The sequence below is a fragment of the Salvia hispanica genome, chromosome 4 (genome assembly GCF_023119035.1).
Source record: "Salvia hispanica cultivar TCC Black 2014 chromosome 4, UniMelb_Shisp_WGS_1.0, whole genome shotgun sequence".
NCBI classification, from domain to species: domain Eukaryota; kingdom Viridiplantae; phylum Streptophyta; class Magnoliopsida; order Lamiales; family Lamiaceae; genus Salvia; species Salvia hispanica.
Window position 1 is genome coordinate 24054507 of NC_062968.1, and position 19552 is coordinate 24074058.

General features: G+C 37.6%; 3 protein-coding genes across 3 annotated transcripts; 1 reads left to right on the top strand and 2 right to left on the bottom strand.

Moving 5' to 3' along the window:
* Positions 1-468: 468 nt before the first annotated feature.
* Positions 469-7002, bottom strand: LOC125222673 (ubiquitin carboxyl-terminal hydrolase MINDY-3-like). The gene is made up of 7 exons (XM_048125414.1): positions 6256-7002; positions 3916-3994; positions 3167-3315; positions 2148-2271; positions 1796-1981; positions 1511-1582; positions 469-1418 (listed from the first exon to the last, which is right to left on the bottom strand). The coding sequence occupies exons 1-7, from the start codon at positions 6759-6761 to the stop codon at positions 618-620; spliced, it is 1917 nt and encodes a 638-aa protein (XP_047981371.1). The 5' UTR covers positions 6762-7002; the 3' UTR covers positions 469-617.
* Positions 7003-8062: 1060 nt separating this feature from the next.
* On the top strand, positions 8063-17352 carry LOC125222298 (exocyst complex component SEC5B-like). The gene is made up of 21 exons (XM_048124822.1): positions 8063-8547; positions 8925-9061; positions 9141-9235; positions 9665-9859; positions 9938-10065; positions 10145-10303; positions 10837-10941; positions 11289-11363; positions 11628-11765; positions 11852-12022; positions 12538-12657; positions 12961-13087; positions 13197-13407; positions 14118-14233; positions 14343-14580; positions 14870-14963; positions 15611-15688; positions 15777-15833; positions 16087-16236; positions 16552-16752; positions 16946-17352. Exons 1-21 carry the CDS (start codon positions 8164-8166, stop codon positions 17168-17170), a joined length of 3204 nt encoding a protein of 1067 aa, XP_047980779.1. The 5' UTR covers positions 8063-8163; the 3' UTR covers positions 17171-17352.
* A 506-nt stretch (positions 17353-17858) lies between these two features.
* Positions 17859-19551, bottom strand: LOC125218617 (sm-like protein LSM3A). Its single transcript, XM_048120328.1, has 3 exons — positions 19380-19551; positions 18586-18681; positions 17859-18131 (listed from the first exon to the last, which is right to left on the bottom strand). Exons 1-3 carry the CDS (start codon positions 19494-19496, stop codon positions 18051-18053), a joined length of 294 nt encoding a protein of 97 aa, XP_047976285.1. The 5' UTR covers positions 19497-19551; the 3' UTR covers positions 17859-18050.
* Between the last annotated feature and the right edge of the window lies 1 nt (position 19552).

Below are 19552 nucleotides of genomic sequence, written 5' to 3' on the forward strand. Positions count from 1 at the left end.
TTGAATTTTGAATGTTGTCCATGAATGTCATGATCCGAAATTATGATTAAACTTAAAGTTTAGATAGTTATAATTAATTTTAAATTTTGAACTGGCTTTAGAGTAAAATAAAGTGATATTTCTATTTTAGAAAATAATAAAAAAAATCTCTAAAGTCTAAACTGTACGGTATTATGGAACTGAGCTCGTAGAAGGAGCTTTCAATTCTAAATGACTAAATCCAATGCTTACAAAAAATTTGAAATTGAAATTGAATTACAATTCTAATTCCTGCTAATTCCACGATTTGAATTGTTTGAATTTCACATCAAATGTATACGCACACATCGCACATATAGTAAATAAATTTGACAATAAGAAAAGGGACTTTGTGAACTTGCAAAATCGTTTTGATTAACATCAATAAAAAGAGAAAAAAAAAAAAAAAAAAAAAGGCTTCTCTAATTTTACAACATACAGACAACGGTATGTGTATATCGTTTCTTTGCTTTGAAAAAAAAAATTAAATTCCAAAACTCAAACAAATCCTTCTTCTCACTGGACATACAGTTGTGGGAAAAAATATGTAGTTTGTATCTTAAACAGTTGTAAGCTATAACATTAATGGGATGATGCCATCAAACGATGCTTGGTGCATCACCTTCCCAATTGCAGACGGAACGAGGCCAACGCGTTCTGATGCAATCGACCAGGGGCGCGTGCTGACCCGGTGCAGGTTTAGATACTTCACCCGAGTTACCGGAATCTCTAGTTTCTGGGCCGGCCATGAATTCCTCGGGTGTCCATCTCGGGGGAACTGACACCCTCAGTTTCGTTATCCTAGGTCTCTGGATCGGGCTCTCGTTTCCCAATGCTTGGCTGCCATTCACAACTGATTTCGCGATCCCATTAAAATGGTAGAGATCGAAGACCTTCCTTCCCATGTGCCCGCTCGAATCCTTCATGCCTCCGAGGCTCTTGTCTAAGTCGAGGAGAGCCTGCCAAAACTCACTCCACACGATGAACCCCGTGCTGCAGAGATGCTCGATCTTGTCGGCTGGGAGGTTGATGTTCGTCTCCCTGATGACGTGATGGAAGCCTTCGACTCCAATGAAGCCACCGCCCCCGCTCTGATCTTGGGTATCGAACGCTCTCCGGATCTGTGATTCCCTGTATTCGAACTCGTTCTCGTCTTGGACTTTGGTGTCGAGAGCGAACAGGACTGTGTAGTGAGATTCGCTTCCGACCACCCAAATAGGCCACCTTGGACATTTCAGATACTGGCCGACCTTGCAATAGTTGAGCGACTCGAGGAGAGTGAGGAACCCAACTTCTACTGGCGTCGAAAGGCCCTTCACGAACATGCCGCCGCCCAAATCTATCTTCCCATCAAACACATTTGGAACTGCACTCCCGGAAAGCAAGAGGTTCACAATTTCCTATTTTGGCAGAAGTCAAAAGGCGAGAAGGTTAAAGACGAAGAAAAATCATAACATCGAGCATAGATGACAGCCTCGTTGTATAATAGTACCTGTGATGCATGCCCGAAAGGAGCAGTGACTAATGGTAGAGTAGGATCGTCCCTGTCCTCTTGCGCATTATCCTGTTAACGAAACGGGAATCACAATAAATCAAAAGGGATGAGCAAAATAATTTTAATTGAACTGCACACACACATATGCATCGAAGCCTTCCATTTCGTCCACTAACTAAATCGAGGAGCACATATATTTATCGAAGAATGAATGAATGTGATGAGAGTAGAGTGTCTTGGCCGATATAAGTGAGAAACCTGATATAGGAGGAGGTAACATACCAGTCCTCGAGACAACAAAGCCGATATGAGAAAAAGCAACGCTCCCATACGGCTTCGAAATACAGGAAGCATGGCTTCCAGCCTCTCAATTGCAGTCGGCCATGAAGTGCAGGTATGCACTGTTAAAACCTTATGCAAGTCAGCCCCAGATTCAACTGAAAGGCCTCCAAATACCTCGGCAATGACCTGGATAAAAAGCTATTATTAATCACGAGATAAACTTCATATGTGATAAGATTACTGCATCAATTTGCACAAGAAGCATTAATGAAAACAATGAAGGATGTTCCAGCTGGAAAAAGGAACCCGAAGAAATGTGACATAAAGTTTGTTGAAGATGATAAAAACGCACCTCATCCTCCGAGCGATTAGCAGACTTGATAGAATCAGAGCCGGCAGTGTTCAGAGACACTATTACAGCTCTTTCACCACGTCCGCAGAGAAAGAGAATCTCGCACATACTCCTTACCAAGGCTCTGTTTGAAGGTAAAATACTTACTTATAAGTAACAGTAGTCAAAACACTTACGAGAGAATTGAAGTGAACGAAAATATTTAAGCATTATTTCAAGTAGAATAATAGATCCGAATATAGCCATGTCGGTTTCACAAAACAAAACTTTTCAATAGATGAGGTAATCACTTTTCCAGGTACAGTTTCCAATTAAAGCAATCTTTCAAAGCCCATTTTCTTGGGTACACTTCTCAACACTTGTTAGCTTTGGCATCAGCCACGATGTGTGTCTTCAAAGAATGAGAAAGAAGTCAAGAACTAAAACACTCAAGCTCCGTTTGGTATCATGGAATTGGAGCCTTCAATTCCAAATCCAATGTTTGGTCCAAAATTTGAATTCCATATCAAAAGTACATAATTGGAATTCAAATAGTTATAAAATTGGGCACCTTCACACACTACACACACTGCACACACACGACACAGTGACACACACACAGCACTCACACGGCACACACTACACACCCACGGACATGGTTATGGTGCGATGAAAATGGCCAAATGACAAGTCTTGCTTGAAGTTATGGAAGCATATATACATTAGTTTCTGTGCAAAACATCCCATTATCACTAATAACGGAGAGAACAGTTCAACCATATATCACCAGATATGGGTCTTTTACTGTCACATCCTTTTTCCCAACTATTATGCTGGACGACAGGAATATATTTAACCGCATATCACAATTATCTTAATGTAATGGCGCACAAATTGATACAATAGGAAGAGGGAACAGAAAGACTGGGATGATTCAAGCGAATTCCGGCCTAAAATGCCCCTTTAGTTTATACAGTAAATCATAAGAACAAGAGCAAGTAAGTCTCTGAAGGAAGGAGAAGGGATAAAAGTTTCTTGACCTGGATTTTTTCTCTTCCGAAAGTGATGAGAAAATATCTGCAGCAACAAATTCATTTATGGGCAGTCTTCTCATAGACAAATTTGACATATGCTGTGAAGCATTAACAGTATCTTCTGGAGAAAACAGGAGATACTTAAGTACATATGCCTGCATAGCAATAGAATCTGCTGTTAAGGGAAATTTTGGATCTGAAATAAAAATCCACACTAAACAGAAAAAAGGATATAAGAAACCAGATTGACAGATCCATATTCTCAACGAAACCTAAAGCTTCAAGCATGAAAAGGACTTCATCTGGGAAGTGTTTAATAATCTATATCCCTCGGATTTTAAACACACAACAATCCACAAAAAGGAAATATATACTTTTTCCCCTAAAATCCCAAACTTATAAAGGAAAAATTTCTTAAAAAGGTCCCTAGTAGAGACTAAATATCAATCATCCATTCATCTCCTTATTAGTAGTTTCCAGATAAAGGGCTTAAGAAGCTTAGGTGAGTCGACCTCAAGTTATCAGTATTATATGCGCCGATAACTCTCAACTCATAACTTCCATCTTTACCAGAAGAAATATCATGGATGAAAGAATATATCGTAATCCAAACCAGATTTTTTTTGAAGGAAAACATAAAATAAAAAGTGCTAACCAGAAAAAAATGATTATATCTAAGTTATGATAAGGCCATGAAAGGTAACACTTAAATTTATGTTAACTAGGAAGGTAAAATGAGATATAAAAGTTATTACTTGTATTGCCGCTAACACGCCACAGGGCCCACCCTCATGCTGTACAAGCCCCATAGATGTCTCCGGATCATCACTGAACCTGCAAGGGTGTCAGTTTTAAGGAGCTACAGAAGACACACACTATGTACTGCTTAATAGACATGAAATAATTTAATTGCAACCACCATAAAATTGATTCAAAAGATAATTAGGAGCCTTTGAAGACAAATCAACAAACTTCAGCACATTCGAGTTTCAATAAGAACTCATCATTGAAAAAACAGATACACTCGAAACATCTATCAGGAGATGGATTTGGAATTGGCGCGTATAAAAGTGTGAAGTATACAAGACCATGCCTGCTGATAAAATCAAACGTTTCTAGATGCTATTAGACAACTAAAGATCATGGTCAGTTCAATATATAATCTCGTAAATTAACAGGTTAACAAATAATATGTGAGATTCATGAACTGAAAGGGGGCATACCATATAGAGGTAATTAATAAAGGATCAAAAGGTTGGACTAGAGGATTAGTGCAACATGTATGACTTGACATTGGAGGTTTAAAAAAAGTTAAACTGTATCTCTCGACTTTGGCTATATATGGGTAATGGGGGAAAATGACATTATTGACGAAACGACAAGGGGGGAAAATGATATTATGATGAAATGACAAAAGCGGTGAAGAGTTAACGACAAGGGGGGGAATGACATTATTGACGATACGACAAAAGCGGTGAAGAGTTAACGACAAGGGGGGGAATGACATTATTGACGATACGACAAAAGCGGTGAAGAGTTGATACACTAAAGGTCGGCGTCTATCTGGATGGTCCCTTCCATGAGTAATTTTACCACCTACTCAGGTTAAGTGAGGTCTTAAATATCATTAGCAGTGTTTCACAAATGCTTAGTGCCCCGTCTTTGGCCTGGTCGGCCTCGTTGGCGTCAGGCAGGCCTGGCAGCTTCTAAGTAGCCCATCATTTAGTTTTTCTTTTTTAAAGTATGATAAACACACTTGCTTCACAGTATATTCTGAACTCTTATTTATTGGATTTACATTTTCAGATACTAAGAGCTTGACTTAAATAGTGATAGTAACGATGTTGATATGGAGTGAAAGGCGGAAGTAAAACAAGAACAGGAATTTAATATCAAAAGAAGAACAATCCTCCGAAGAGGCCCAATACAATCCTCCGAGGAGGCCTACGGTTGATACCGTCATAAAACACTTTATTTTTCGAAATATCTAGTTCTTCTAAAGAGGAGCTATTTATAGGACTCCTACCAACTCTAATCTACGACAGTGAATCAACATATAAATAAACAAGGAAACAAATACTCAGCATTTAAAGTGATCTTTGAACAATCTCCGTAATAATGAAAATAATCTCAAGAGATAATGGAGATCATTAGCTTGATCTCTATCAAATGTTGAAGATGATAATGGTATGAGGGAATAAAATATGCGATGCCAACTAGTCCTAAACCAAATATGTGATCACTAGCTCCGCGATTTAAATTTATCTGAGAATAATCCCTGAACTTAACTGAGGAATAGAAACATCTCTCTTGTTAATTGATATTAAGTGAATGCCAATTTGCAGACCATGAAGGAAAAACTGCATAGCAAAGAATATCCTACAAATATTAAATGAGTTAGTTATGAGTTATACATTATTAAATATTGTATGCTTTCACGCCTAAAGTTATGACACAAAATTGTAAGGTCTGCATGGAGCACAACAACGTGCAACGTGCTTCATAAATACATTTACATAATCCCAGAACTTAATTGATGAATAGAAACATCTCTCTTGTTCTTAAGTCTAGCATGAAGGGAAAACTGCATAGCAAATCCTTACAAATATTAAATGCGTTAGTTTATGAGTTATACATCATTAAATATTAGGTGCTTTCTTGCCTTTAAAGTTATGACACAAAATTATAAGTTCTCCATGGAGCACGATTACGCGTAACGTGCTTCATAAATACACTTACACTAATTGCAATAACCATTGGTAAATGAATACAGCTGATATATCTCTATTAAACTCCCATTTTATTAAAGCCATATTTCCAAATTAACTAGACCAACTCCTTTTACCTTTGTTCTCACTAACCTAATACCATATTTGATGTTCCTTTCCAATAAATTCTAATAAGATCTTCTACAGTTCTATATCAACAATCACTATACAATGATCATAGCATATCACCATTTTTGGTGGTGAAAAAGTTCAATCTTTCTCTCCCCTTTCTAACTCCTAATCGATTCGAACATTCACTCCAAATAAGCAGATTGAAATTGAGTATAACATGAACTCTGCCACCAGCATTTTAACAACATAACCTACCTGATACCCTGATTGGTCCACTGCGTAAGCACATCTTTCGAAACTCCATTGCCAAATATCATGAAGAAAAGCTCGTCAGCTTCCAACACCGACAACGAGATATCAGAAATTCCACTTGTACTCTGCATTCCCTCCATAGCGATGACACCTTTACCTCTACTACTAGCACCCTCTAACTCCTGAACCTTCACATCCCCTACACTCTCTACATTCTCCACTGCTGTCGCCACCGCAGCAACACTCTGTCCCTCCACTAACCGTTGCTGTTCAACTTCCCCACCTTTCCCACTCCCTACTACACTACTCCCCGCAGCTGAGGCAGTACCTCTGGCCGCCGCCATCCGCTTCTCCGCAGCAGCCGCCCTCAATTCCCGCTGCATACGCCGCTGGGAATCCTCCCCACCGGAACTGTCCCTGGGCTTGCTCCTCTTCGGCTCCGGCGATTCGTGCGGCTGTGAGTCATGTCTCAACGCCATCTTCATCTCCACGTCTTCTTGATCTACCATCGAGCGGAGATCAACCCGCAATTCAATCTCCAATCCGGAAATCAAAGCTGCAATTCGGTGAAATGAGCCAAGCTCGCAGCTTTAATCCACCAATTGGGGTTTTTGATAAACAAGACCTTCGAATTCGAGTCTTCTAACAAGCTACGCCTGCCTTTCAATGCCAATTCAGCACTTAATTTACGGAATCGAGAAGATGATTGGGAAATAATTGTGAAAGCTGAAGTAGGGTTCCTAAAATCGAAATGAAAAGGGAAACATTTTCAGGTAGTTGGGAATAACATGGTACGTCGTCGTTCTGTGGGAAACACGTTGCGAATTGACGGTTTCATCCTTGTACAGATAAGCGAGCTGCGGTTACGTACCAGGGGTAGGATGGGAACGGGCAGTTAAAATGGATATGTCGGGATACATTGGCTTATTTTGAGAGCAAATCCTAAAAAGGGAAGTCAAACTTTTTCAATTAATTTTGTATGAGTGGTAATACGTTTTTTTCTTATTTGAGGCAAGTTATTAAATGATATGAGTGATAATACATTTTTATTTTATTAGAGGCAGGTTATATTAAATGATACAACACTTTTTTTTATTAGAGGCAAATTATGTTAAATGATATGAGTAGTAATACATTTCTTTTTTTATTTGAGACAAGTTATATTAAATGATATGAGTGGTAATACTATATGAGACAAGTTTTATTAAATGATATGAGTGGTAATATATTAGTATGTTCGGTTTTTGAAATTGGCCTTGGATTCAGTCTCAGCATGACTACATGACTTCAGTTCGGTTATCGTGACAATTTTTACACTTCACCTAATACCCTTTCCGTTTTTCTGAAATATACTATAGTATTTTTTAAAACAACAATGTTTTAATGTACAATTGATAAAGTTTCAAAAACTGAAAAAAAAATATATATATATTTGATAACAACACCATATCATTTATAAACAAAAATATATGTTTTATGTAGCAAACATATCATTTATAAATCCCTCCAAATATCATTTTACATTCAAAACAATAACCAAATATAAGATTAGTAGTAATATGGAGTATTAATAAAAATAGTAAGTGGAGTACTATATCTCTATTATTTTATTGAATATTTTAATATTTTATTATGATTTCAGGTTGAACTGTTGAACATGATACAAAACATGCACGCTACTACTAAAAGAAGAAAGCCGCGTGGCATCCGCGGACAGCAGTCATGACATTTCTAAGTTAGCGCGCGAGGCACTGGATTATTACCCATCGCCTTCAGCAGAAACTTCTGTTGAAAATTCTCTAATTTTGATCAATTAACTCTCCAGTCAGATCTAATTTCACATTTTTTTCCCACAAAATTCACACACATTTACACACAATCACCCCTAATTGTCGAATTCCGTGCTGAAAAATGTCGAGCGGCGACGATTTGGATGAGGACGAGCTGCTGCAGATGGCTCTGAAGGAGCAATCGCAGCGCAATGTCAATTACCAGAAGCCGTCGTCTAAGTCGAAGCCCGTGCGCAACTTCGTGCAGCTTCCGGCACGCGTCGGCGCCCATAAGATCGCCCACGCAGTGCACCATCATCATAAGAAGGGGCACCATAAGAAAAAGAAGCAAATGGAAGAAGAAGAAGACGAGGATTCGGAGGTGGAGATGCTGAGCATTTCATCCGGGGACGAGGATGATCGCGGCGGCGCGGCTGCTAAGAACCGCGGTGGCGGTAAGAAGCATGCCGATAAGGCGTATGATGGAGGGGAGCCGAGTTGCTGGAAGCATGTTGATGAAACTGAGGTATTGTGTATCTGATATGATTGACTATGCATCTATGCAATTTGGATCATTTACTGCTGTAGATTCTTAATTTAGTTGTTAATTTAAGTGGAGTTTTGCTTAGTTTTGATTCGAAGTTGAGATTAATGGATATTACAATTTATGTGTTAGTTTATTGCAAAAGAGGCATTTCATGAGTGAGCTAGTTTTTCTTTCATAATTTATTTTCATTAATCTATGTGAAGCACCAAAGTTCACAGACTATATTAGGACTGCAGGCTACTATTGTTTTCATATTTACTTTCCTCTGAATTTATTTGATATCCTGGATGTTTGCTATTTATCACATTCTCTACTAATACATGGAAACAACTTATACAAGTGAATTTATTCATCAGCTGGCCCGGAGAGTCCGTGAAATGAGGGATGCGAAAGCAGTTTCTGCACTCCCAAAGTATGATCCCAAGCCTAAAAATTTGACCACTGTACAGTCACTTCCCCGCGGCATGGAGTGGGTGGATCCTCTTGGATTGGGGTAAGCCGTATAGGTTGAGCCTCTTTCCCTCCTTTAAGTTGCTTACTGATTGTTTGCTAATGTACTTATATGTGGCCAGGCTAATTAACCACAAGACGTTCAGATTGATCAGTGACAATATAGGAAGTGCCATGTTCACTACTGACGTGGAACCTCTGGATCAAAGTGCACGAGGTATTTGCTTTTAGTATATCAATGTTGTAGTGCATGTCTTTTTGTCCCAGTCATTAACAGCTCATGTCTAGAGGCTTCTTTCTTCAAGGATGAACCCTTTCATATGGAGGTTGCTCCAACTTTTTATGTTTGTTCCCACACCAGAAAATATGAGGCAAAAGCTCCGTAAAAGAGACCCATTAAAAGTTATTTTTGCTGAATGCGAGAATTGTGAAAACAGTATTATCTTGATTTCTTTAACATGGACGGGGTACTTGATAGAAGTATCTGATATGGTTTTTTTGGAAGAGGCAGGGAATTCAACATTAGACATAATTGAGTGTGAGGGTAGCTGTTGCTCAACTTTTATGATTCGAGTTAGAGAAATTCTGTTTGAATAGAGGCATTGCTGATTAGATTTGAAGGCTTCCCTATTTCCATGTTTTGCAGAAAAATTAAACTATTACTCAGAGAACTTTGATGCAAAACTTTTTTTATCACGAGTCCACCAAGATACTAGTGCGGCCGAATTGGAAGCTGGTGCCTTTGCATTAAAGAATGATCTTAAAGGACGCACCCAACAAAGAAAGCAGTTGGTCAAAGAGAACTTTGATTGTTTTGTTTCATGCAAAACAACTATTGATGGTCAGTTGGTAATGGTATGGTATTTGATACATTTTCAGTGAACACACTGAACTTCTTATATGCTTGTGTTTGCTGCAGATATTGAATCAAAATTGAAAAGAATTGAGGAAGATCCTGATGGTGCTGGAACAACTCAGTTGTTCAATAGTATTGAGGGAGTTAGTTCACTTGCTAACCGTGCTTTTGGACCTCTATTTGAGAGACAGGTAGGTAGGACCCAAATCATGTAGTAGTTTATTGATAACACTAATAATTATCTAATTGAAACAATTGACTCTTTTTAAGGCTCAAGCGGAGAAGATTAGGTCTGTCCAGGGAATGCTTCAGAGGTTTCGAACACTATTTAACCTGCCCAGTGCAATTCGTGGTAACATTAGCAAGGGTGAATATGATTTGGCAGTAAGAGAGTACAGAAAAGCGAAGTCAATTGTCCTGCCTTCTCATGTACGTCTTCCTTCTTTCACATTAAGTATGTACTGTTACTCAATAAGCTTCTTATAGTTCTTCCTTCTGGAAAATGTAAAATGTCTCATCCAGGTTTAGTGCTAAAAACATTCACTCTCCACTCTCCAGACAATTTTGTTGGCTAAGAAATTGTTGTTCATTCTACCATCTCACTTTATTCATGCTGATATTTTACCTTGATTATTTTATTATTTTTTTTATTTTGTGTATCGATTTAGATTTCAGAGTTTGAGATTTATGTCCCACTTTTACTTTTTATATGTATGGAATTTTTTATACCCCTCTTATTGGTGTTCTCTGACATAGTAGCATTCTGAAACAACTTTAAGTGTATCATTTGTAGTATAACTTTTCTTATCATAAAGGCATGCTTTGAGCGTTCTTGTGCTTTTTATTTTATTTTATGCTCCTTGTTCTCCCAAGAAAACTGCTTAATCTTTCTCCATGGGAATGGAGATGTCCGCCAATTCTTCTTGAACCTTCTATATGTGTGTGGAACTTATTGATTTCAGGTGGGAATTCTCAAACGTGTTCTTGAAGAGGTCGAAAAAGTAATGCAAGAGTTCAAAGCCATGCTTTACAAGACCATGGAAGATCCAAATATTGATCTAACAAGTGTAAGATCTGTTATATACAAGTCTAGATATAGAGTTGCTGAGGGAGATACCTTATTGGTTATGTTATGAGAGGAATTGATAATTTGATATAGATGTTGGCCATCTGGTTCTTTAGGCCTTCGGTGATGTCATCAGAGAAATATTATCTTTCTCCCAGAACAAGAAAAATATTTTAGAACTAAGATATGAAGAAAAGGAAAGTCTATCAAGAATTAAATTTGTATCAAAATGTGTAGTATTTTTGTTAGTTTTATCACCCAACCTTTCTGTTAAGCACAAACCTATACCTTTGATTATAGTATATATCTGTGGCTAATTGCTTAATTGGTTATTTGATGTTTTTGTAGCTTGAAAATACTGTGCGGCTTTTACTGGAGCTTGAGCCTGAGTCCGATCCTATAAAGCATTATTTGAATATACAGGTGCGGAGTTTCTAGGTCTTACTCTAACCATCCATTTAATTTAATTAACTGTGAATATATTTCTAATCACCCTGTAATGGTGGTTATTTAAACATGTTCTCTGTATACAAGATATTTGTGCAACATTCATATGGTAGAAAATGAGATAATTGTAGTTCTCTTGTAATACCACTTGTTTACCTTTGAAATTTCATGAGTGCAGTCTTAATAACTGGAGAACTGTTATGCTAAACTTTGGTGTTACATCTCTTACCTGTGCCACAGAACCAAAAAATTAGAGGGTTGCTTGAAAAATGCACTTTGGCTCATGAAGCAAGAATGGAGAATATGCAGAATGAGCTTCGTGAAAAAGCACTCTCTGATGCTAAGTGGAGGCAAATTCAGCAAGATATGAATCAATCAGTAAGTGCAAGACTTAGAATTCTATCAAATTTGTATTTAGCTGGCATCCTTCTGCCTAACAATTATGTTTTGTTTTCAACCATCAGTCAGCTTTGGATCACTATATGGCTGGAGATATACTCCCAGCAGAAATGACCAGCGAAGAACTTGATGCTCTTCGCGCTAGATATATTCGCCAATTAACTGGTGTGCTTATCCATCACATACCTGCTTTCTGGAAAGTTGCACTTTCAGTGTCAAGCGGAAAATTCGCAAAGGTATGTTTTCAAGTCTGTCATGTTAGGTTACTTTAACTTCATTGATATTAGGTTAGGACTTCTCTTCCTGATAATCCGCATCACAACAATTATGGCTGGCAAAACATTTGCTTAGAATTACACATCATGATTTATTCTTCGATACCTGTTACCACCAGACTTTCTTAAGGCTTATTGTGATATATTCTTCTAACCTTTTTCACCTCGGGTTCTGTTTTACTATACATATATTTGATAAACACCTGGGTTATGTTTATTATATTAAGGATTAAGAAATAGATAATATTGTAGTATCCAACACCTACGACAACTTGCATAGTGACTATTGGTTGCCAATGAGGAACCTGATGTTATCTTCTGTTATCAAAGTATGAATATATCTTTTCTAGAAATTGACTTTTTTTTCTTGTTGTTGGTCCTTACGTAATTAATCAAGGATTATTAGATCCCAAGTATAGTCAATGTTAAGGTCTTAGCCAATTCTTGTTGTAATATATGCATCTTCCCTTCTTCAGTCTTCCCAAGTATCTGCTGATACAAGTACAAGTGGTTCTGTGACTAGAGTTGAGGTGGGCGATACTCTCGATGAAGTTGCTGGGATGATACGCAATACTCTATCAGCATACGAGTCTAAGGTAAATGCCTCTTCATTTTATGTTTGATTCAGAGTTGTCGCAAGGCTTAAAAGGAATCACATCAGTAATAAATAATATGCAGAACTCCAAGGCTGGTGATCAGCAAAAGAGGTCTGTATTTATGGGGCTCCTTAATGGCCCTTCAAATTTCATTATCAAAAGTAGACCTGATGAAGTTTAGCACTTCTAATGACTACACTTCTTGGAATCTTCGTATTAGCTTTCGATGTGCTTTAGTTTGTGCATGTGCAAACTTTTTTTGCTTCAAATTAGAACTCAGGTTGCTATTTTCTTATGTGCCAGGTCCTTGGTACGTTTCGCGATCTTGAGGAATCCAACATCCTCAGTCCTCACATGAATGATGCTGTAAAGGAGGTCTGCAGGGCTGGCCAAGCTTTTGAAGCAAAAGAATCTGCCCCTCCAGTTGCTGGTACTATTCTACCAGCAGGAAAATGGAATTATTTTTCCTGACTCCATTTTACAAGGAGATTCTTATATTTGAGATAGTATTGTTTTAAGTAGTTTTATTTTATTTGCAGTTTCTGCAATAAGGACACTTGAATATGAGATCTCAAAAATCTACATAGTCAGGCTTTGTTCTTGGATGCGGAGTTCAATAGAAGAGATATCAAAAGATGAATCTTGGGTTCCTGTGTCTATCTTAGAAAGAAACAAGTCACCGTATTCAATCTCATCATTGCCTCTTGCATTCCGGGCAGTTATGATCTCCGCTATGGATCAAATCAATGAGTTAGCATCCAAACTCATTCTTTTAGTTTCTTTTTTATTGGAATTAGAATTTTGTTATTTCCACTGTTTGGACAATTTTTTCAATCGAACCAAGTAAAAGAAATAAATATAGAAACAGAAGAGAGGAACGAAAAAAAGTAAGAGAAAAAAGTTTTAGGCATGCCAGTATCATGGATATTATAATCAATGATACATAGACACGATGCTTGCAAGTAAGAGTGAATGGACCGTCTGAACATTTTTTGAAATATGAAGAAGCTTTTGTTGGTTTGACACAGCTGCAGAAGCTGTGGATATATAAATACTGTAGCAGGAGAAAAAAACCAAAAGAAGAGTATAACTTTTTGAATTACTCTCATTTGAGCATCATATCTTTGTGGTGAGGTCACGAAAATACTTAAGCCAACAGCCCATGTAAGTTATTTTGACCTTCGATTACCTGGAGTTGATTTCTGTCTAAAGTCCTGTCTAAATCTAAATCCCATGCAACTGTCCACTCCAAAGAAATTCACTGCCCCCTCTCTAGCTGCATCTAACAAATAAATTTTGCTCTCATGCATTAATCTTGTAAGGTGATAATGCATGCCAGAGTACTGGTGCTATTATAGTTTGAATAACTAAACCTAAATAGAGTTGTATGTGAACTGCACCTTATTGAGAACTTTGGGCCCCTGTTAGGTATCTATTCACTTCTCAAATCTTGTTTTCAGGATGCTTCAGTCTTTGCAAAGTGAATCAGCAAAATCTGAAGATGCTTTTGCTCAGCTTCAAGAAATTCAAGAATCAGTTAGACTTGCTCTGTTGAACTGTTTGTTGGATTTTGCTGGTATGAAGAATGATGAACCTTGTGCTGAATCTATTTAATACTATTAATTTGAAATGATCGAGGTAATAGTGACTGGGGATTCTATCTTTTTCGTGGATGCAATAACCAGGTCACTTGGAGCATATCGGCTCTGAACTTACACAGAATAGACCAGACATTGGAAGCCTGCACTTCCAAAATGGATATTCTCATGAACCAGTTGAAATATCTGATGATCCTCTTCCTGGAAGTATTACTGACCCGCATCAAAAGTTCCTGATGGTCCTAAGCAATATTGGGTATTGCAAAGATGAACTTTCTGTGGAGTTGTATGGGAAATACAAAAATATATGGCTACAACAGTCCAGGTACATAATAAAGCAACAGTTGTGTATAAAAACTGTGAGAAAGCAGTATCTGTCATCGTAGTGGGAGTAAAGTTGATCAATACAATTCTAGTGTATACTCTGTTGAATGTTTACGTGCTAATTAACTTTATTTTCTCCATAAACTTTACCTGAAAGGACTGGTCATTCTCAGAAACTAATGTACTCATTCTCTTTACCTATCATGTTTTCTCCGAATGCCTCTTACTTTGGTGACCTTCTTTTTATATCTTCTGGGAAATTACATGCTGTAGTTTACTTTTCTATTCAGCGGTAAAGTTGAGGATGATGGTGACATTCAAGAGCTGGTTATATCTTTTACTGGTCTTGAAGAGAAGGTCATCGAACAGTATACTCTGGCCAAGGTATGAGAATTGTGTTGGGTTGGCTTGTAAGGTTATTAGACTTCTATAGTGCATATTGATGTGTATTATCCAGAAACTATTGCATACTTTACCTAATGATACTGTTTGCTAGCTGAATTGTAGATAATGAGTTTCCCTATGTGGCTTCTTAATAACCTTTCTGCTGGGAGTTATCTGTGATAGGGTGCTGACAATAGTGAACAATGTTTCCACCTCTGGGTTCTGCGTTGAATCATATCAAAATGTTCACTGCAGAAGTTAATCGTGATATTTCTAAGATGTACACGTTCTGAGTTTGGTTGCGTATAGGCAGTGTTTAACTCTATTAGGAAGTTTCAAGGTTGCTCTCAAAGTATTGCCACTGAATAACCTCTCCTTGAGTATATTTAAGTTTTTGAATTGACCAGTTCGATTTGATTACCATAAGACTGGTATACGTGTGGCACTGTGGTGAGGATTGTTGGTTTGCAAGATTATTATATTTGATTCCCAGCCTGAAATTTGTGCCTCAGAGACGAAAAGTTACATCTCATTGTATGTTCCTATTGGGGTAAACTGTTAGATGTTCAGTTTCTGTTGGGCTTGAAATTCTGTTTTACTACTTTAATGCTTCATTCACATTATCATTTTTGCATTATTTTTTCTAGACAAATTTGATTAGAGAAGCCGCAACAAACTACTTGTTGGATGCTGGGGTTCAGTGGGGAGCAGCACCTGCGATCAAAGTGAGGATTCTGTATACTTCTTAATTTTCACACTTTCCTGACTTGAAGAGAGTAATACGTATTTCTAATAATACAAAACATTTGCCAGGGTGTCAGAGATGCCGCTGTTGACCTACTTCACACCCTGGTAGCTGTACATGCAGAGGTATTTTTTCTCGACTCAAGAAACTTCGGTTTCTTCATCCTTTCTTTGTTGTACAACATAACAAATAAATTCAGATTTTCTTCTTCCTTACTCTGTTGTACAACTTGGCACATTCAAGCACAGATTTCTAGAAGGTCTTTATATCCTTTTCTGAAATTGTGCATCAAATTAAGTCTCATGGAGATGGGCAAAGTTACCAGGTGCTACGTAGTTTTACTTTGACCTCTTTCAAGAACGGAAATTCTTCATGCAGGTATTTTCTGGCTGCAAGCCTTTACTGGACAAGGTTCTCGGAATTCTTGTTGAAGGCCTGATCGATATACTTCTTGGTCTCTTTAATGAAAACAAAAGTAGAGATCTTAGGGCATTGGATCCAAGTGGATTTTGTCAGCTTATGCTTGAGGTAAGTCTATAGAGTTTTATAGTTTTTTATGCTTTTCCTTCTCGTTCTGCATAATGAATACCGAGATACCATTAACATGCCTCGAGACAAGGACATGATTAGAACTTGTTTGCAAAATAGTATTACACATCGTTTGCTGAATGTGGCAATTATTTGTGAGAACATGTTCAGAGAGAGAGGAAAGTGTAATAGTATGCTGCAGTCTGCACACTAGTTTTGTTCGATTAAGATCTAACTAGTTTCTCATTATGGCTCTTTTTTCTCTAATATATAGTATGATGGTTTATCAGCTGATTATTTCTTCATTTTCTGCAGCTTGAATATTTCGAAACCATATTGAATCCCTATTTCACTCACGATGCAAGAGAGTCTCTCAAGTCCTTACAAGGGGTCCTGCTAGAGAAGGCTATAGAAACTGTCACAGAGTCTGATCAGCCCCGGGCTACACGTGGAAGTGATGATGCAACGGCAGATGACAGGCTGTCAGGATCATCTGCATCCCCGGATGACCTCATTGTGAGAAAACACTCAAATCCCTTTTCTGTTTTGTTCACCCCCGCACGACAAACAATGTTACTCGCCATTTTTGGTACTACCATATAGTATCTGCAATTGCTTCCCTTTTCTGGCATCATGCATGTAGCTTCAGGAGTAAACCACTTCGCTTCGCCACTTACATATTCTCGCTTTTAAATTGTTGTTTTCCCAGGCGCTCGCTCAACAGTACAGCTCGGAACTACTTCAATCTGAGCTGGAGAGGACAAGGATCAACACTGCGTGCTTCGTGGAGTCGCTTCCATTGGACTCTCTACCAGAATCAGCCAAAGCAGCGTATGCTTCGTTTAGAGGGTCGATGGATTCTCCCAGCAGAAACTACAGGAACTCGCCGTCTTTTAGTGGCTCACCAGGTTACTCCAGGCAAAGACATAGATAAACCGGTAACTATATTTGTATCTTCTTGTCACGTTGCATTTTTTGGCTATATTCTTTTGGAATTGGTGTATGTCTCTGTTTGTAATTCACATTGATGTGTGTATCCCAAACTGTTATTAATATTCATAGGGATAAAATTTTGTGTGATAGCTGATGCTAATTTAGTTTTGTAATTTTTCAGTATCGGCAATTCTTTGATTGGTTTGTTTGGTATAATGAAATTGGATGTGTTGCAATTGTGGCTTTTTGGAATTGAATTTGAAGCCATAATAGTATTATCCAAATATAAAGCAGTAGTAGTTGATATAAAACTATTGTAATATAAATTCTTTGTTCGCTAATCAAAAGTTAGTGAGTGTAGGCATTGTGCATTATATATTTATTTATATGTATAATGTTGTATTGTGTTGTATTGTGTTGTGTGTGCGCAGTGTGTTTGAGAGGTATTTAATTTCACCTATTTGCAAGTTTCAAATAATTTATTTAGGTATAGAATTTAGAGTTTCTACTAGTAGAATACAGAATTTAATTGATACTATTCAATTTCAAATTTTAATTCAAAATGCAAGGTTCAAATTCTAAATCCAAGCTCTGTGATGCGTATTTAAATTTAAATATTTCTCATTTTCTACATAATAAAAGTTACTATATTAAAAGCAAAGGATATTACTAATGATATCAGAAAGGCATTTAAAGCAAATGCAAATGATCTCAGAAACGAACATTGCATTTTCTACATTAGACAGAATAAACGTTGAAACAATCATTCATAGCAGTAAAAATACACAAATCAAGAAGTTCCATCCAATTTCCAGAGAAGCAAAGGATTACATATAAAAACCCTTTGTTTTCGGCCTTCCAAGTCTCTTAAATCTTCCATGTCAGGCTGTTCTAAGTGGTGGTGACACCAAAATGACACCATCCCCTCTGACGAATAGGAATGGCACCGTGCGTCTCGTGGTCTGTAAAGGCGAGACAAATCATATCAGATGTTAATACCATTACAAACTATCAAGCAATGACTCTTTCTAAGTAATTAATAAACCCGAACAGAAGGATCACTTAGCCCTATAAGATTATCAAGTTTATGTGTCGAAACACCGTCCTCTGAATCTTACTGTCAACGATACTTTAGCCCAGGTAAAAAAACACTACTCTAGTTCTAATATTCTATTTGGAAATATATGAGCAAAGGGTGAGACGGATTTTGATCAACCCCTCAGCCTGAATATAAACTACGTAAACAAGTCCAAGTTGGTAGAAGTAAATCAATGTTTCTTTTCGTTACTGAACTGGCATAGAATAACTAGAAAATCGTATTTCTGGTTGTTGGACCGAAAAAATGTGGGATAACGTATACAGATAATGTGCTACAGAATGTTTAACGATAGCATATGCAATAATGTATCAACATACCCTGACAATTTCCTCATACGTTTCATCATCTATCTCTACTGTTGTAACAATCTCTTCAACATCACCCAGAATCATGTTCAAATGCTGATCATAAGCCTGCAAAATTAACTCAACAACAAATTAGAGGAAGCAAAACCCTCAAGAATAGCATAACACGTAAAGCTCACTTTGCCGCATCTAATCTAAGACAATGATAAACGAGTTCACAGCAACACTGCTAATTCCGTAAATCGTAACCTAAATGAAGCTGGAATGCCTCAGTAACAGTGCAACTGTGCAAGTATCCTTGAAGAGGCACCGTGAGAGCACAAGTCATTACCATATGTCTGTATCCGCACACACCTCGGTGAAGCATGCTCACAGTAAAATCTAACAATTCAAGAAGATCCAAAACTAGTTTCCACAAATTCTTAGCTAAACTGAAATCCCTAAAACTACACAGCCAAAATCAATTTTACCAATCAAAGAAGCTAATAGTCCAGAAAGAAGTGAAATGTGATCTAATCAACAAAAAATGTAAACAATTCAAAGCTAATAGTTGGAAATGTAAACAATTCAAAACTTTCCAAAACCCTAATCACCCAGCAAAACCCCTCCATCAACCGCAGACCTAATTTCACTCAAATTTCAATTGCTCCTCAAACATAACACTACCAACGCTACTCAATTATCGATTATACCATCACAATATCATCAATTACAAGTGAAATCGAGCAGCACACAACCAAAATAAAGATCAGCACGCACATAATAACAACAATCGTAGAAAAACAGAGAGGGAGAGAGAGAGAGACATGGAGCCTTCCACGGAGCTCTCGGTCGTGGCGGAGCTTGACGTAGATGCGCTCGTCGAGGCTGAGACGAATGAGATCCAATGGCTCTTTGACGGCGTTCTCCTCTTCGCTTCCCATCTTTCTTCTTTCTCTCTCTCTCAACTTTTTTCTCAAAATTTCTCTTTTTTTGTTCT

What these genes read in the sequence shown, in the direction of transcription:
- LOC125222673 (XM_048125414.1), bottom strand. Translation starts at nt 6,761, where the DNA reads ATGGTAGATCAAGAAGACGTGGAGATGAAGATGGCGTTGAGACATGAC. An exon ending in CTAATCGCTCGGAGGATGAG is followed by an intron (nt 1,982 to 2,147) that starts GTGCGTTTTTAT and finishes CTTTTTATCCAG; the next exon opens with GTCATTGCCGAGGTATTTGG. An exon ending in CTTTCGGGCATGCATCACAG is followed by an intron (nt 1,419 to 1,510) that starts GTACTATTATAC and finishes CTGCCAAAATAG; the next exon opens with GAAATTGTGAACCTCTTGCT.
- LOC125222298 (XM_048124822.1), top strand. Translation starts at nt 8,164, where the DNA reads ATGTCGAGCGGCGACGATTTGGATGAGGACGAGCTGCTGCAGATGGCT. An exon ending in ATCTGCCCCTCCAGTTGCTG is followed by an intron (nt 13,088 to 13,196) that starts GTACTATTCTAC and finishes TTTTATTTGCAG; the next exon opens with TTTCTGCAATAAGGACACTT. An exon ending in TTTGTCAGCTTATGCTTGAG is followed by an intron (nt 16,237 to 16,551) that starts GTAAGTCTATAG and finishes CATTTTCTGCAG; the next exon opens with CTTGAATATTTCGAAACCAT.
- LOC125218617 (XM_048120328.1), bottom strand. Translation starts at nt 19,496, where the DNA reads ATGGGAAGCGAAGAGGAGAACGCCGTCAAAGAGCCATTGGATCTCATT. An exon ending in AGCTCCGTGGAAGGCTCCAT is followed by an intron (nt 18,682 to 19,379) that starts GTCTCTCTCTCT and finishes TTAATTTTGCAG; the next exon opens with GCTTATGATCAGCATTTGAA. An exon ending in CGTATGAGGAAATTGTCAGG is followed by an intron (nt 18,132 to 18,585) that starts GTATGTTGATAC and finishes TCGCCTTTACAG; the next exon opens with ACCACGAGACGCACGGTGCC.